Here is a 17,840-nt window from a genome sequence, read left to right as displayed (position 1 = left end):
TTTATCTGTGAGATCTAATTGGAAATAAAATCAATTGTTTCAAATTTTTTTTGTTTTTCAATAAATTTCACAGTAAAGAATAAATGAATATTAAGAAAGATGGGATTTTTTTCTAAAGAAATTGATGGTTTTCTTCATAGTTTTTTAAGAATCAAATTGAAATATAGGTTGTCATCTAAATTCATGATGTGTGAATTTTTAGTTTAAAAATGGATTTTTCAAACTAATATGATGATCCTATAAAACTCAAAAATCAAAACAACACCCATCCTTTATTTACTATATTAAATAAAGGCAAATTTTCTTCTTCTTTTATTATTAATCATATTGAAGATAAAGGAAAGTGACTAATTTCATTTACAATTGGAATCGAACATAGCCAATTGAGTCTAGCTAATATATATAGATTCAAAAATACAAGAAACTTACCACTTCATAAGAACTTACAAAAAATATAAAAATAAAAAAAAATACTTGCATAATGTCGGCTGCATTCCTTGGGAAACATGAAGGCAAAAGAGATAGATACCCGCCCAGGCAGTCGCACACTAAAACCAAAAACACAGAAACTATATAACATATCAACCAACTTCCACCTTTCATCAGATTGATAACCAGAATCTGCAAACTAACCACGACGATTATGTCCCAAAGACCGTAGTCTTTTGAAGATAACAAAAGATTTTTATATCCCTGGAATTCTATCGTAAGAATAATTATACAGTAAGAATCACTTATTTCCTCCGTAAGTAGTCGGCCTATCACGACTACAAATAAACTCAATCCGAGCATTTTGCATTTTTGTAAATTTCCGACGACAATGTTTTTTCGGATCGGACCAGTCTCCCAAAAGTAGTTTGATAACAGCGCAGGGATGACTAGAAGTACCAAGCAAATGAATGTAATAAATAATATGGGATTAGACCTTATAAATTTAGCATACAAAGTTAATTCATTCGCCCCCAATTCCAGATGGAATACCCTGTGCGCGATGAAAATATAAAAACGAATGTAGATTGACAGCTGTGTCCCACAGAAAATCAGTCGACGAACATGTTCTGCTGCAAAATGAATAAAAAAATCACAACTTCTTTTATTTGGAATATAAAAGGAAAATAAATAACAAACTCACCGTCTGTCTCATGTGGTTTTGAAATGCGACGCATGTTGATTGTTGAATGAGATTTTAATAGATGAATGAGATTTTGAAGAGTTGTTTATAGAGATATCAATGCTTTTAGTGTTTATATTCAGCAATTTAAACCTTATCCAATCACCTCAATTTTTAAATTTTGAATTTCTTCTTATCTCTAGATTCAAAAGTAAAATTAGATGGCATGGTTTTGAATGAGAGTTTGAAGATTTGAATTTATAATGGAAGAAAATATACTATTTTTATCCTTTTTAAAAATATGAGGGATATTTAAACCTCCTGCAGTATGCTGCAAACAATTATACGAAGAAATAAGCCTTAGGCATATAACATTCCAAATGACCTGATTGCGTATTATGATATTATCCTTTTGGGTGATAAATTCAATTTAAACAAAAAAAAAATTAACAATGAGCACAATCGAAAAGTAAACAGCCCACATAATAATTAAGAAAAAGCTATTGACCATAGTTAATTTTATCTTCTCTTTTTTTATATATAATTTATTTTTTGACAAATTAAAACTTTTAAATATTATGCATAATCATATTTTAATTCTTGTCATACTTATATTGTAATTTTAATAATTGATCTAAATTTTATCATTTTATATTAATAGTTAAATGCAAATAAATCTATAAACTATTTAACATATTTTTTAATTTCATGAATTTCTAAATATTCTATTTTTTTAAATGATATAATCCGCACAACTAATTGAGGAATTTATTAATTTTTACGGATATTAATGCCCTATTTAATATTAGAGATCGATAAATCTTTTAAATTATACCAAATGTCGAGAGTTTCTAAAATGAGAACTCTAAAATAGTATCATGAACAGGTTCAGTTTAGGGATTCTCTTTTTTGGTACGATTCGATTTGGATATTTGATTCTAATGGTTCAGTGCAATCTCGATATGATATTTATCTAAAATCTAGAATCGTACCAATAAATTTTTGGTTTGGTTTAGTTCAGTTCGTAGAAAGTAAAGGGTAAAAAATATTTTTCCAGTCCGGATTTGGAGATCTACAAAATTCGTGCATATTCCTGGTAGCTAACTCTAAACGACTGTTGAAATAATAACATAATTACTTAAATATTAAAACAATACAAGATATTTATTATTGTCCGACACAACTAACCTAGAAAATTAAAAATTTGATCCAACATGCTAGACCGACGATTGATACTGTTGGAAAATTGGTGTTTCCGTCGCTAAACACAAAAATATGTCGATAAAGTGATTAGCGACAGATTGGATATGTCGCTGCATTCCTCGTTGTAATCACCTTAGCGACGAGGAAAGTTGATTCGTCGCTAAATTAGTAACGGATCAGCTTGTCGTTTACATATTACCTGTCGTCGCCAATGACCTTTTGGACGACGTCATTGGCGGCGGTAGACGGGGCAATTTGCGAGGAATTTGTCCCTCGCTAATTGGCGACGGACGTTATCCCACGTCAAATTCCTCGCTAATTGGCGAGGGAATTGGCGAGGGATTTCGTCCGTCGCCAATTGACGAGAGACAAATCCGTGGCCAACACCATGTTCTTGTATCTAGCGACGGACTAGTCCGTCGCAAAATACAAAATTATGTCGGAAAATACGGTTTTTTGGCAGAATTTTCCCGTTTTGGGTAAAAAAAATTATTTTCGAAACCTATAATTACACATTTATAAATATAAAACCTGTATTTCACAACCATTTTAATCAAAAAAATGCCGCATCGACAAAAATATATAAAATATTGTAAAACATGTTTGTCGTATACAAAATTGTAAATCATTGTATATACAAAAAAATAAGACGCTACTAACGCTACAAATCAGTAGCGTCGCCATAAGTACGGGGTGCGGGCAGTGACGGATGTAGCTAGTGGCCAAGGGGGACACTGGGCCCCCCTAAAATAAAACAAACATTTACATATAAGAGGGTCTTAGTGAGCAATGAGTTAGATTGAGAGATTTATCATGTATATTGTCCCATTGTAATATTATATACTCTTTTTTAGTTTTTTGTCCTTTATAATTTCTCTATACTTTTTTCATCTAATTAAAACCACGACATATTAAAAACATTACCACATAATATTTGCATGTATTAAAAACTAACAAATACACATAATTTATTAATTATAGTTTTGCAGAAATTTTAAATTAACAATAGTTTTTATATAAGAAGAGAAAATTCTATACAAAAAAATAACAACATTATGATACATTAATATAAACCTATTAATTATTAAAAGTAAAATTTTCTGTTGCATATATTTTTAATTGTCTTAATTTTTTTAAAATATCAAATATTTATGTTTGAGGTAAATCATAACCAAACCTTTAAAATCACTGAATTTAACCCGTTATGTATGTCAATTATAGTCTTTTTAAAAATAGTAAGAGCTTTTATATATTTACATCAAATGGTTGTCATGTTGACAAAAATCTGATTATTTTTAAAATTATGACTCTCAAATAATTTTTTAAAAGAGGTTAAAATGGGGTGATTCCAAACGATATGGTTGGAATGACTTCAAACTTAAAAGTTCGACACTTTTACAATATTAAATCTATTTAATTTGGACCCCCCTCAAGAAAAAGTCTGCGTCCGTCACTGGGTGCGGGTGGCTGTATACCAGGTTGACCTTGTATCCCTCGCTAAAATTCGTCGCTAAAACACGGATTTCCAGCAATGTGAACTACACAATCTGAAAACAATTATTTAAACGGTTAGACCGCCTGCAAAACCATGTTCATATCTAACTTTTAATTATATTAATATAACAATACAAGGATATGAAAATTATATTTTTTTTATCAAAACGGGTATGATATTAAGGAAATAACCAGACACATACAACCCAGAAAATATCCCTCAAAACTTACCTAAACAGCTGCACATAATACCGTTTACAAGCCTGAGCCAAATTATGTGCAGATGAATTTAAACGACGAGGGATATACTGGAAAAGTGATTTCTGAAACAAAGAACAAAGATGCATAATATCCCTACAAATTCCCCAAGAAGAAGCTGAGCAAGATTTCTGAAAATTGAGTGTTTGAGAAATTTGAATGGCATCTCCTTCAAAAATCACCTGATTCCAGCCATTAGCAGAAGCCCAAATCATGGATTGACGAAGAGCAAGAAACTCCAGTAGTCCTGGATCCCAAATAAATCTGAAAAAAGCAGTATACCTGGCTTTAATAACACCTAAATTATATTTCAACTGTTTTTTTTTCAATCCTCTCAATTTTTGTTTCTAATTAATTTTTCACTCTTAATGTTTTTTGTGGAATTTTTATAAATAAAATGACATAAGAATGTAAAGTGAATGTTTATCAAATTTTTAAAAGGTGTTGATATTATTTGACTAATTTTTATATTCTATAAGCATATATATGAGGTGAAAATATTATTTTCTTAGGTTGAAAATAATTAACCTATAAAGTTGTATGATTTTTTTTTTTGGTTATATTAAAATTTATCATGCATCCACTAAATTAAGGATTAGCAAAATGTCCAACCGACTATTTCAACCGTCGGAATAGGCGACTTTTGGTTGGTTCAAATAGAGGCCGGTTTGGTTTCAACTTAAATTTTGAAAAATTAAAATTAACTGAATATATTTGACTTTTTTTTTACTTTTTTGAATTTTAATCGGTTATAACATAACAGGCTGATATTTCAAAAGAAATTACTTCTTGATTCAATTTGTTTTTAATGGTCGGTTCGATTTGGTTAAATTTTTTTGGCTGATTTAGTTTTAAGCTTCGGAATGTTTGGTTTGGTTGATTTGACTAAATGTTCACTCTTACATTAAACTAGTGTGACCCGTCAAATAATTATATTTATATTGAATTAAAAAATTATATTTATATTAAAATTAATAATTATTTCTATAATTGCAAATTGTATTTAAATATAAAATATTAAATAATTATTAAAATAATAGTTAATTAGGAATAGTTTATATCATTTATAGAGAATTTAAATGGAAAATATCAAATAATAATTAAATTAGTAATTTATTAAAAATAATTTATCTTAATTAGAATTATAAATATTTAACGTTAATTTTATTATGTTTTAATATTTAATGAGTAACCTTCCATTGTTGAAAATAAAAACTGGGTTATGAAAGTATAAAAGATAAAATGAAGATAACCGAAATGTTAAAAGCCTGTAGTTCAACAAATGCCAAACTTATCATAAAATCCCAAAGTTAAGAAATGTGTGACATTCCAATACTATAGTTACCGCGTGGCACATATTGAAATGGCAATTCTCACTTCTATTAATTAGCACCTTAAATTATATATAATATAATTCTATTCTAATTAATTAAAATTCTAATTCTAATTAAAATTCTAATCATAATATATCTTTAGTAAAAAATTAACTAAACAATTAATTAATGACCATATAACTATTATTTAGTAATACATTAAAAAAGGTTATTCGGTAAATTTGTATGTCCCCCCTTTTATTCGTGCTTTTATATATAGTATAGATAGATATATATTACAAATTTATATTTTGCTTTTAAGTTTAGGGGAGTTTGGTTTGATTGATTTCACCAAATGCTGACTCTTATTATATTTTAATTAAATTTAAAATAAAATATTTTTAATTTATCAAATTAAGATCTATATTATAAAATTTTAAAATTTTAACTTAATATATATATATATATATACTACCGTTAGTTCCGTATGTTGCACGGTTTATATTATTTTTGTTTAATTATTTTTATAAATTATAATTAGTAGAAGTTTATTTATTTTATTTATTTATAAATTTGATTTTTTAATTTAATAAATAGATATATGCCATTTTAATGAGACTCTTTTTCCAGAGGATAGGTGGAATAGTTCGGGATTTACTACTTCGATATTGGCTTTTCGTGATTTTGTTAAGTTCTGAGCTGCTGGATCTCCCTCTTCAGGGAAGACGCTTTACTTGGAAAAATTCACTCTCTCAGTCGCGTATAGACAGATGTTTGATTTCAGCTAATGCCGGGCCTATTTGGCCGCAGATGTCGCTTACTGCTTTACCTAGAGGTCAGTCTGATCACGTCCCTATTCATTTTCGCAGTGCTAATGTTTTTGATTGGGGGCCCAAGCCTTTTCGCTCTGTTAATACTTGGTGGGAGCATAAGGATTTTAGCAGTTTTGTTGCTGAGAGTTGGGGCTTAGTTTGTCTAAATTCTCCAAATCTCATTCAGAGATTAACAGAACTGAAACAAAAAATTAAAAATTAGAATTCTGAGGTTTTTGGTGATCAAAACAAAAGTATTAAAGAGCTTTCTCAAGAGATTCTTGTTAAGAAAATTGTTGCAAAATCTGGGCTACTCACTGAGACTGAAAAATATGATATTAGCAAGCTAAAAACAGAATTATGGACAGCGGAGAGAAGAGTGGACTCTTTATGGGTTCAGAAATCTAGGTTGAAATGGAACGTTGAAGGGGACAGAAACACCAAGTTTTTTCATAGTGTGGCTTCTACACATTATAGAAACAACCACATTTTTTCTATTCAAGTGGGAGACATTACTTTTGTTGAGCCTACGAATATCAGACTACATATCAGGAATTTTTTTAGTTCTCTTTACAGTCAAAGTGATAGGATTGTCTATGATTTATCAGGTTTGACTTTTTCAAAAGTCACGATTTCACAAGCTGATATTTTGATTAGACCGTTCATGGAGAGTGAGATTTTTGGTGCTCTTTGTTCTTGCGGTGAAAAAAATAGCACCGCGACCTGACGGTTTCAACTACTTTTTTTACCGGAGAGCTTGGCCTATTATGAACAATGCAATTGTCGATTTTTTTCTCTGGGCTTTTTCAATTTAATATCTTGTCTAAAGGTATTAACTCCTCTTTCATGGTTCTGATTCCTAAGGTGGCGGGATCTTCGAATATCAAAGACTACAGACCTATCAGTTTAGTGCATGGCCTTTTCAAGCTTCTTTCGAAGGTTCTTTCTCGAAGATTAGCGCCTCTTCTTGCCAATTTAATTTCTGATAGTCAACACGCTTTTTTAAAAAGGGGAAGCATTCTGGAATGCTCTATGATAGCAAATGAGATTGTTCACTCAGCTACACAAAGGAGGGAGCAAATGCTTATTTTAAAGCTTGATTTTCATAAAGCTTTTGACAGTATTGATTGGGGCTATTTGATTTCTGTGATGCGTTGTATGAATTTTCCAGGCAAATGGATTGAGTGGATGACTTGCTGCTTCACTTCGGCGAACACCTCTGTCCTGGTCAATGGTAGTCCGATTAATCCTTTTCCTCTCAAGAATGCTTTTTCTTTTCTTTTTTCATATAAACATAATGGTTTTTCATTTTCATATTGCTGATTTTAAAAATCAAAGATGTAAAGTTTTTCTTTTTCATTTTATTTTTTGACATAGTAAATGCAACAACACAAGAATCGGAATCTTACAAGAACAATTCTAAAAGTGTTTACAAGGAAGAAGTGGAGCACCACACAATCCAGGATTGTTCTTGAATGCAGAAGCAGGAATTACAGCTTTATGAGCAGGAATCCTTCCTCTCAATCTGTTATTAGACACATCAAATTCTTTTAGCTCTTTCAGATTCAATACTTTCTCAGGAATTGCACCACTTAGTCTGTTTCTTGAAAGTAAAATTGTAAACAGCTTCTGTAAACCTCCAAGCTCCTCAGGTATTTTGCCAACCAGACCATTGTTCACTAATTTTAGCGTATACAATTCGCTCAGTTTCGTAATCGAATTCGGAATCGAGCCTCCTAAATTGTTGTTTGATAGAATCAAAGAATGAATTGAACTCATTGCAGGTCTAAGTCCAATGCTATCATCAATTGATCCATAGAATAAATTGTTTGAGAGATCAATAGTGTTGAAATGGCCTAATGGTTCTTGAACTTGTTTAGAGAAAATATGATTAATATCCCCAGTTAATTCATTGGAGTGAAGATCAAGATCCATTAGAAGTGAAAGATTCTTGAATTCGACTGGGATCGCTGAGTAAAACCCGTTATTCGATAAATTGAGAAACGAAAGACTGGTCATGTTACCTATCCAATGAGGCAATTTTCCTGTTAGGCCATTGCTTGACAAGTCCAGTATCGATATAGATGTTGAAGCTAGCCAGTCAGGTAGCTCTCCTTCGATTCCGGTTTTTGCTAACATAACCCGAAAAAGCTTCAATTTCAGAAACCAACTCGGTATTTTAACTAGTCCTAGAGGATTAAATGACAGATACAAATTCTGTAATCTTTGTAATTTAGCTAGCTGAGGAGGAAGTTTGCGGGAGAGGTGGTTACTTGATAAATCGAGTGTTTGAAGATTCTGTAAATTGCCAAAACTTGAAGGAATTTTCCCTGTAAAATTATTGTTGGAGAAAAATATATCTGTCAGAGTTTTTAGATGACCAACCGTCGCAGGAATTTTTCCTGTCAGCTTGTTATTTTCAAGAATCAATCTTTCGATCTTCGACAGTTGACCAATTGATGATGGCAACTTTCCTGTCAGCTTGTTTTCTGATAAACGACAGAAGCGCATCGATTTCAACCCTGATATCGAAGACGGAATACTTCCTGTAAGACGGTTTTGAGGGTAATTGATTCTAGGGGTCACTGTACTTTTCAAGAATTGCAAAATGGTGACCGAACTTCAAAACGTAACAAATTGGTTACTAAACTTTCAAATATGTGATTTTGGAAGGTTTTTTAGTGTTTTACGGTCAAATTATACATACGTAGTAATCAAATTTTGATTATTTATAACAAATAATATCTTATATTTCATATATACACACAATCAACAAAAAATCGACTTGAAATAATTTTCTTCGGTAACCAAAAATCCTTCTATCTTAACATAACCAAATAGTATAGTAACTAAAATGTTACGTTTTGAAGTTCGGTCACCATTTTGTAACTTTTTAAAAGTACAGTGACCTCCAAAATCAATTACCCCGGTTTTGATTAAGATATAGAAGTTTTAATTCAGAAAGTTCACCTATAGACCCTGGAATTTTCCCAGTTATCTGATTTTCAGACAGATCAAGATACTCCAGATTTCTTAAATTGCCAATTCCTGAAGAAAGGCTACCAGAAAAACTATTACCATGAAGATCAAACCTCGATAACAAAACCAAGTTTCCAATTGTAGAAGGAATTGAACCAGTAAGCTTGTTTGAATCAAGAAACAAATAAACAAGCTGTGATAACTTTCCAAATTCTTCAGGAATTGAACCTTTTAATTCCTTGAGATTACCCAAGTCAAGAAATTGAAGACTAGACAAATTTCCAAGAAATGAAGATAAAGTACCGACCATGTAAGTATTTTCAAAGAAATCATTGTCGGAAACGAAACCGGAACGCGTCACATTAATAACCCTGCCTGAAGAATCACATCTGATTCCTTTCCAAGAAGTGCAGCAATCAGTTGAGTCTGTCCAAGAATGCAACAGTTTTGACGGGTCTGATGTGATTTTGCTCTTGAAATGGAGTAATGCTTCTTTATCAACCGAGTTGCATGACTCGGTGACTGATAATAAAAATGGTGAGAAGCAGAAGAGAAGGAATAGAAATAAGAAGATTTTGGTATCCATTGATATGCTTAATTTGTTTTCTGCTGATGAATTTAGGGTATTTGAGATTGAAGAGGTGGTGATGGGTACTAGTAATATCAAGAATCTTGTGATATTTTTTATTAGATGCACAAAAAGCTGGCTAAATGAGGTTATGATAATTTATATTAAATGACCAGTGCATAAAATAATTTTATTGCCACAATATATGAAATTAAAACAAATAGAATTCGTGCTAAAGTCATGGGGTTATCAAAAATCCTTCACTCCAAATGATAAAAAAAGAAAACAAATCTTTACTCTTTTTCACATATGCCAAGTACATAAACATTTAAAAATTTCAAAGAAAAATATGGAAAGGGAACCTTAAGGATTATGTATTGGATTTTTGCTATCTAATTAAGGGTAAGGATTATTTTAAACTTAAATTATAGTATTGTCTAATTTAAATTACTAAAATAGATAGTATTTCTTTTTTTAATAAAAACTAGTGCATCTCCACTGATAGAGTTTTAACAATTTGTTCACAGGCCTTGATTTCTTTAATACAAGTGGGTAATAAAATGAATAATTTCTTTAACATAAGTGGGTAATAAAATGAATAATTTCTTTAACATAAGTGGGTAATGACTGGATTGTGGAATATCATTATAGACTAAAGCCAGCTTTTGCAGTGAGCACTGGATTGAACTTCAGTGGCACCATAAAAACATGCTATGCTCTTCATAAAGGCATTTCTGTAACTTGTAATTAGAGCTGGTAATTTGTATCCATACCCATTATCCATTCACTATATATAAAATATGAATAATTATTTCTTAAATGAATGATAAATGAGTCAAATTTTATTTATAAAAGGATTGGATATGGATATCTTTTTTTTTTGAAAATTTAAAGTTTTTTAGGATTGTTTTTTCAAAATTCATATCCTTTTCGCGATTTCAGTCACAATTTTATAAAAGAGTAAAATATTCAACAAATGTAAAGATAAAAAAAATATGTTATGACTTATTTAATATGGTCAGTAAATTAATAATAATAGTAATAATAATAATAGTAATTAATTATTCCGATGAATATTAATAATTTCTTTTATCAGGAAGAAAACACAAAACTCATATGGGTCATACACTACTCAAATTCAACTTGGGCTGCTAAACTCATTCTCTCAACTCGGATCTAGAAAGCAGACAAGGACCCAATGGTCTCGATTGGCTCAAACTCGAGAAAATTAGGGAAAACACTCTATTTTCTACAATAATAGTAAATTATACCTCAACAAGGAAAAGATAGAAAAAATACCTCACCTATTTAACACTTTTATTTTTTTACTCTAAAACCTTTTTTTATTATAATAATATTTATTTTCTATTATTTTTTTACTCTAAGTATTTTATTTTTACTCTCACATGCGTATTTCTCTTTTTTTCTCAAATTTTCTTCTCTCTCTACCTCTTTCTCTTTCTTCTTCTTCTCCTCCATTTTTTCTTTTTCTCCTTCTTCTTCTTCTTCTTCTTCATTTATTTGTTCTTCTTTATCACGCCGCCGCCGTTTCTTTCAACGATCCGCCATTATTTCGCCGTTGCTCCGCCTTCGTCCCGCCTTCGTTTCGTCTTCACTCTGCCGTTCTTCCACATTTTAGCGATTTTTTCTTAACTCGTGGTGATTATTACGATTTATTTTAACTCTCAGATCTAAAAAAATTTAAGAATTTTTTTTAGTTTAAGATCTGAAAATCTGCATTAAAAACGATTTTATGATGAAAAAAACGATTTTCTACAGAAAAACAATTTTCTGCAGAAAACAGCGCCTGATTATCATATTGTTATCACTATGACGTTATCATATCAATATCATAACACTGCAGAGAAAACCGATTTTCTGTCAAGAAAAATGCTTGATTATCATTTCGGTATCATTAACGTTAACATAACTGTATCGTAACGTTATCATATCGATACCATAATATTATACGGTTATGATAATAATATGATAAGATTATGATATAGTTATGTTAAAATACGTCATGATAATGTTATGATAATTTTTTTTGATATTGTTATGATAAAGTAAATTGTGATAATGTTATGATAATAGTATGATAAGTTTATGATAAAAGGTTAAGATATAGTTATGATAAAGTACGTCATGATAATGTTATGATAATATTTTATGATACTGTTATGATAAAGTATATTTTGATAAGGTTATGATAATAGTATGATAAGATTATGATATATAAAGTACGTCATGATAATATTTTATGATATTGTTATAATAAAGTATATTATGATAACGTTGTGATAATATCATGCTAGCGTTATTATAATAGTATGATAAGGTTATCACAATATTATCATATAATAATCTGCTACATACGGTACAAATAATAACATGATAATAAGATGACAATGCAATATGAGATAATCACATGATAAGGTGAAACTGTGATAAGCATATGATAATGTAATACTGTGATAATCATATGATAATGTGATACTGTGATTTTGTCTAATATTATCCAGCAGTATCATCACATTATCATATATTAATCTGCTGCATATGATACTGATAATGACATGATAATAAAATGACAATGCAATATGATACATTGATAATCACATGCTAAGGTGAAGCTGTGATAATCATATGATAAGGTGATAATATTATGATACTATTATAAAACTGTAATCTAATTATGCATAAACTGCATAATATAAGTTTATGCAAAAATTATCATAAGGTTGATAAAATTATAATAATATTATGATATAGTTATGATAATGATAATATTATGATAAAATAGGTAAAATAATTATGCATAATAAGGCTATTATAATATTATGATAAGGTTATGAAAAAAATATTTTTTGCAGATCGTTTTTTTGTTGATTTTTATCTGAAACTAAACTAATTATTTTATAATTAGTTGTAGTTTGGAGAAAAACTATTTTTTGATATGTTTTTTTTATTATTGTCTTTTTAGATTCAGATCTGACATAGAAAAAATGATTAATTTGTGAGATAAAAAATCGATAAATTCAAGATTGAATGTAAATTTTTAAAATTAATTTAGGAGGTTGAACATGATATTGTTTGAAAAATAATGAAAGAGAAGACAAACTGGAAAAAAAATAGAAGAAAGAAAGAAAAAAAATAAAAGAAATAGAAAGATAAAGAGGAAGAATAAGAAAAAGAAAGAAACATGGAAGAGACAAAAGAAGAAAGAAATGTCAGGTCATGTGTTTTATATACTGGAGTAGAATCACTAACTTTTGAACACGTAGAGTAATAACACAAAATCAAGAAAAGCGTGAGGTAATTGTTATAACTTTTACGCGTTGATGTATATAGTCCTATTTTTTTTATATTTTAGGTAAATTAGTAAATTTCTCTTGAATAAAACCTGGTTTTGAATTTTACCGGGCCGGTGAACGGGCCGAATCGGCCCACGACCATCTCTACCCAGCCCTAATCTAAATCTATTTGAAAGGGATAGCAATGAACAGAAATTAAATAACAGCTTCTCAAATGTGGGTCAAAAATCTCGCAATCGCCATCATTATCATCATTCTTCATAAATACATAAAAATAAATAAATAAATAAACTCTTCAATCGCCAAACGGAAAAGTATTAGGGTTTGTATTTTAAACAGCTAGCTAGGGTTTGGTTTCCTCTTCCGTCACTGATACTATCTTCTCTATTTTCTTATATAAACCAGACTCAGTCGTCTCCTAATCTAATCTCCCGCCTCCTTCTTCTTCTTCTTCGATCTACGTTAGTTTTACATATCACAAAATCAATCGCAATCATATTATAAGAGCTTAATTAAAATCCGTTAATAGTAATAATAATAGGTCGGTTTTTGTTTTTTTAAGATCCGATTAGGAAAATTATATTTGGTGAAATCAATCGATTTGTTTTTAATATAAAAGATTATGAAGCGATCTACCGGGAAATCAAACAGAGTAACGTGGGCACCTGCTTATAATCTTTGTCAGGTATTAACATTGCCTTCAACGATGTTTTCAGATCGATTTTAATTGCTTTTTTCTGTCATTGATTATTGTTAGTTTTTCGTTTATCTGATTATGTTAGCCATTTATTGCTTTTATTGTTATTAAAAATTATTGTGTTTTGAGGTAATTGTTACGAAAATTTATACATGAAAAATTTCAATTATTAATTAAGCTCCAAATTCAACCACTCAATTTAGGCAAAACCAGTGAATTGAATGACCGGAATGGTTCTAAGTGATGGATAATATTTTACAATATGTTAATTTTATTTATTAAATTATTGAAATCAAAATTTGACCAAGAGGGACATGAATTGATAATGATTACTGATTTTTTTTTTCAAAAAAAGAAATTTAATTGATGAATTGAATTCATTAGAATACTGATAGAATTAGTCTTGACAAGTTTATAAGGTCGAGTTGAATCTCAGAATAAACTAATAGGCAGAAAGGCGCATAATCTACGAATTCAAGACATAAAACTGGAGCTGCATCAAAAAAAAAACTTTGAGCTACAAAATCAATGTAACAGAAAAGAAATTTATTGTCTAAAACAGTAACAGAAAGAAAATTAGAAGTAAGATGATCAAAATACAAGAGAAAAAAAAAGGAATTTATTATATGAAAAAGAAACCGAAAGAAACCGAAAAGGTAAGATAATCAAAATACCAAATAATACGGCGAAGTTACAGTCTTACAGAGAAGTTTCAGTTAAAAAGTGAATGTTTACAATACGACATTCAAACTAAAAGCTTGTATATTGTGAACATTGTTCATAAGGTTCCACTTGAGTAAAAGAAGTGGCAATTCCTAAATCTATCACTTGTAGGACTAAACTTATGTATTTGGTTTGAAGCATCACTAGTTTTGCATGTCTGCCTTTAAAATGCGAGTTTCTAAGCTATGCATCTCTTATTACAACAATAATTGCTCAGTTTTGAAGCCCAAATATTCTTTGCATAAATAGCCAAAGGATCTAGACCATTTAGGTAATCTTTATGCTGTGATTCATTATCTGATAAGGATGGGGAAACTGCATGTTACATTATATTTTCTTTCCTTCAGCAAGTGTCGTCTTGTCTACCATTTCCTTGGAAATGTTTTCCTGCTATGTTTAATGGACATTTGAAGAAATGTATGTGTGTTTAGTTCATAATATGGTTTAATATTGAAATGTAATTTAATGTTGTCAAATATGTAAATTTTGTTTGTGTTATTGGAAATGGAGGTGGAGAATTGTAAATAAATTAGTTGAGGAATCACAATCTATCAAGAATAGTACTAACATAAGTATAGTAGTTATGTTGATATGATAGTGTTTTGGGTAATGGTGAAAGTCAGTGAGCCTACTTTCTTAATGCTTAGTTTACTTAAGGTGTACTTTACATGTAGTTTACTGGTGTATTTACTATTAGATAATGAACATATGATATCATTGCCTGGAACATTCGCATGCTAGGTTTGCAATTATAGGCGAGCTTTCTTTGGTTGCATTACTAAACTGTAGTTAGTCATTTATAACCTTAAAAATGGTGTCTATTTATTTGGTTTATGAGTTGTGGCTGTTCTAATTTTGTAACCAAACACTAGAAATTTAGTGTTGTTGAGGCTGTCATAGTTGCATATCTTTGGTGTTAAAAAATGATGGAATCCAAATTTGTAGTGGTTCTAGACTCTACACCGGATAGTTCATGGTTGGAAGTTGACACGGTGGAAACCAAATTGCTAAAAGTCTATTTCTTGTGCTGCATTGTATGCTATTAGATTTTTATTTTTCTTTTGGGCGTGTTATGTGATGAAGCTGGGTACATTTATAGTTTGTCTGTGCTTCTAACTTAATTTTTGAAGTTCATATTCTCCTGACTAATTTATGTTGATTTTTCTCTTTCAGCTATTTATATTTTTGTGCTCATGATCCTGTTTATATTGTTTATTTCACAATTAGTATTGTTATAAGTACTAGACAATAACAAGTTGAATTTCTTGGTTTATAATAGATGAGGCTATTTCTGTCTGAGGATTCTCCTTTGAAAGTCGGCACGCAAATTCAGGATCATCTGCAAAAGAAGACCTCACAGATGTTGCATCATTTGACCAGTATGGAAATGAATGACCTTCCCCCTGGCTTTGAAGGTGGTCAATTGAATCCTGTTAAAGAGGCATCATCACATATTCCTATGATTGAATGGAAGTGTTCCCCCAAAGTAAGCTTATATTTCAATTAATTTTAAAGTTTTGCAGCATGCGTAATTCTTTGACATGGGTTTGAGATGGAAAACCTTTGCGTTTTGTAATATATGAACCATTGACCGGATAGAGTTGTGTATTAACGGGCAAACTTATTGGTGTTGAAGCAGGTGATTTTGAGTCAAAACTGGCATGTTGCAGCTGGTGAAGAAAGTAGCGAGGCTGAAGCTCAAAAAGTTAGGGAAATGAGAGTGCTTGAAGCTGTGTTTCCACGCCGTGCTTCTATTCCCCCTTGGTAAGTTTTTTTCCCTACTGATTTACGATTTTTGTTATAATTTTCATCTGAATCTTACCAAGTATCTTGTTTACAGCCCAGTTATTTCGGTTGATGTAGAAGAGGAATTTTACAATGATAGCTTCACTCCTGTGATCCCAATCACTCCCATTGAAGATGGGGCAGTTGCAGACAAACCAACTGTTTTGTCAGAACATACCCAAGTAGCAGAAGCATTGCCTAAGGATCTTTTATCATCTCCGACTCCAAAATGTAACTCCCCTCCCGCAAGTGAAAAACCCATGATTGGATTATTACCTGGTATCAGTGCCGATCTAACAACTGCCGCAGCTTCTGCTGCATTAACCGCACTCGTGAAAAGCATGGAGAAGGGAAGCTTGATTGACACTGGTTTGCTCATTAAAATCTTAAGGGATCCAAAAATGATTGAAAAACTGATACATGAGCCAGCGCCGATTAGTACAAGCAGCAGCGCTACTATGCTTGTTCCGAAGCAAACTGATGGAAACTCACATCATATACCTACTAGGTTGCTACCCAAATTAGAACCTATAACGAGATCAACTCCCGGTACTGGTCGCAAACCTATGATGCTTTCAGCACCGATGTCTGTCTTGCAGCCCCCGGGTTCTGGTATGCAGCCAACAGTCTCAAGGCTGCCACCTCAGAAAGACACCAAACTGGATGCTACTATGCTTGTTTCGAAGCCAACTGATGGAAACTCACATCATATACCTACTGGTTTGCTACCCAAATTAGAACCTATGACGAGATCAACTCCTGGTACTGGTCACAAACCTATGATGCTTTCAGCACCGATGCCCGTCTCGCAGCCCCCAAATTCTGGTGTGCAGCCAACAGTCTCTAGGCCGCCACCTCAGCCAGCCACCAAACCGGTACCATTGATTTATTTGTCTAGACAAGAATCCATCAACCATTCTGTATCTAGGCCAGCAGCAACTCCAAATATGTATATTTCCAGTACTGGGAATACTATGTCTACGAAGCCTGCCCAACCAGCTCCAAAATCATATTTTGAAGAGAAACACAATCAATTGCCACCAACTTTAGGTATGCCTAAACAACCAAATGGTTATGCTCAAGCTAATCTAGCAGCAATAAACACCAAACCAGTAAAGGATATCAACTACTTTAAGAATTTGATTAGGGAACATGGATCTGACAACACTAATCAAAACATTGCATATAATGGTAATCACACATTAAATCATGAATTTGGAAATAATTTGAGAACCTACAAGCTTCAGCAGCCTTGCATGTATCTTAGAGGCCCAAATGGTTGCCGAAATGGCTATAGTTGCCCATATCAACATGACTCTTCATTTCAGTTTCAAACTGGTGGCTACATGGAGGGCCGTTATGCTAAGAGAATGAAATTTGACATGGGAGGTTATAACTAAAATTTGTTCTAATTTGGTTGGATAGTGTAAATGGTAGGCTCTTTTGCACGTCGTTTTGCTATAGGCTGTACAGAGGAACAAACAAACGTAGTTGAATTTCATCAAGTCCAACGTATAGTTTTTGGATATATGCTGAAATTGTTTAAGTTTTCTTGAAATTTATTCTCAATTTGGCTTTTCTAT

General features: G+C 31.2%; 4 protein-coding genes across 6 annotated transcripts; 2 read left to right on the top strand and 2 right to left on the bottom strand.

Moving 5' to 3' along the window:
- Positions 1 to 334: 334 nt before the first annotated feature.
- LOC126677318 (uncharacterized) lies at positions 335 to 1,374 on the bottom strand. 2 transcript variants are annotated; one of them, XM_050371882.2, is made up of 2 exons: positions 1,133 to 1,374; positions 335 to 1,058 (listed from the first exon to the last, which is right to left on the bottom strand). In XM_050371882.2, the coding sequence occupies exons 1-2, from the start codon at positions 1,164 to 1,166 to the stop codon at positions 409 to 411; spliced, it is 684 nt and encodes a 227-aa protein (XP_050227839.1). In that variant the 5' UTR covers positions 1,167 to 1,374; the 3' UTR covers positions 335 to 408. The 2 variants fall into 2 exon arrangements, with proteins under 2 accessions (XP_050227839.1, XP_050227838.1); XM_050371881.2 differs by having other exon boundaries at positions 335 to 1,061; positions 1,133 to 1,371.
- Positions 1,375 to 5,991: 4,617 nt separating this feature from the next.
- LOC126678557 (uncharacterized) lies at positions 5,992 to 7,383 on the top strand. Its single transcript, XM_050373452.1, has 4 exons — positions 5,992 to 6,348; positions 6,415 to 6,892; positions 7,021 to 7,130; positions 7,363 to 7,383. The coding sequence occupies exons 1-4, from the start codon at positions 5,992 to 5,994 to the stop codon at positions 7,381 to 7,383; spliced, it is 966 nt and encodes a 321-aa protein (XP_050229409.1).
- Positions 7,384 to 7,511: 128 nt separating this feature from the next.
- Positions 7,512 to 9,841, bottom strand: LOC126677323 (LRR receptor-like serine/threonine-protein kinase FLS2). The gene is made up of 2 exons (XM_050371887.1): positions 9,128 to 9,841; positions 7,512 to 8,754 (listed from the first exon to the last, which is right to left on the bottom strand). The coding sequence occupies exons 1-2, from the start codon at positions 9,754 to 9,756 to the stop codon at positions 7,611 to 7,613; spliced, it is 1,773 nt and encodes a 590-aa protein (XP_050227844.1). The 5' UTR covers positions 9,757 to 9,841; the 3' UTR covers positions 7,512 to 7,610.
- Positions 9,842 to 13,321: 3,480 nt separating this feature from the next.
- On the top strand, positions 13,322 to 17,839 carry LOC126677314 (zinc finger CCCH domain-containing protein 6). 2 transcript variants are annotated; one of them, XM_050371872.2, is made up of 4 exons: positions 13,322 to 13,737; positions 15,752 to 15,958; positions 16,109 to 16,236; positions 16,313 to 17,839. In XM_050371872.2, exons 1-4 carry the CDS (start codon positions 13,675 to 13,677, stop codon positions 17,655 to 17,657), a joined length of 1,743 nt encoding a protein of 580 aa, XP_050227829.1. In that variant the 5' UTR covers positions 13,322 to 13,674; the 3' UTR covers positions 17,658 to 17,839. The 2 variants fall into 2 exon arrangements, with proteins under 2 accessions (XP_050227829.1, XP_050227831.1); XM_050371874.2 differs by having other exon boundaries at positions 13,323 to 13,737; positions 16,112 to 16,236.
- The last annotated feature ends 1 nt before the right edge of the window (position 17,840 follows it).

Source organism: Mercurialis annua, linkage group LG4 (assembly GCF_937616625.2).
Source record: "Mercurialis annua linkage group LG4, ddMerAnnu1.2, whole genome shotgun sequence".
In the NCBI taxonomy this organism is placed as follows: Eukaryota; Viridiplantae; Streptophyta; class Magnoliopsida; order Malpighiales; family Euphorbiaceae; genus Mercurialis; species Mercurialis annua.
The sequence above is the reverse complement of the archived record's forward strand: the minus strand, read 5'-3'. Positions and strand labels throughout refer to the sequence as shown.

Bases quoted from the DNA above. Each gene is read 5' to 3' on its own strand.
- LOC126677318 (XM_050371881.2), bottom strand. From the start codon at position 1,166: ATGCGTCGCATTTCAAAACCACATGAGACAGACG. The intron at 1,062-1,132 runs GTGAGTTTGTTA...TTCATTTTGCAG, and splicing joins AAAACCACATGAGACAGACG to CAGAACATGTTCGTCGACTG.
- LOC126678557 (XM_050373452.1), top strand. From the start codon at position 5,992: ATGAGACTCTTTTTCCAGAGGATAGGTGGAATAGTTCGGGATTTACTA. The intron at 6,893-7,020 runs GTGAAAAAAATA...TCTTGTCTAAAG, and splicing joins TGGTGCTCTTTGTTCTTGCG to GTATTAACTCCTCTTTCATG. The intron at 7,131-7,362 runs GTTCTTTCTCGA...TGAATTTTCCAG, and splicing joins TTTTCAAGCTTCTTTCGAAG to GCAAATGGATTGAGTGGATG.
- LOC126677314 (XM_050371872.2), top strand. From the start codon at position 13,675: ATGAAGCGATCTACCGGGAAATCAAACAGAGTAACGTGGGCACCTGCT. The intron at 13,738-15,751 runs GTATTAACATTG...GGTTTATAATAG, and splicing joins CTGCTTATAATCTTTGTCAG to ATGAGGCTATTTCTGTCTGA. The intron at 15,959-16,108 runs GTAAGCTTATAT...TTGGTGTTGAAG, and splicing joins AATGGAAGTGTTCCCCCAAA to CAGGTGATTTTGAGTCAAAA.
- LOC126677323 (XM_050371887.1), bottom strand. From the start codon at position 9,756: ATGGATACCAAAATCTTCTTATTTCTATTCCTTCTCTTCTGCTTCTCA. The intron at 8,755-9,127 runs TCAAAACCGGGG...AATCAATTACCC, and splicing joins TTAAAACTTCTATATCTTAA to TCAAAACCGTCTTACAGGAA.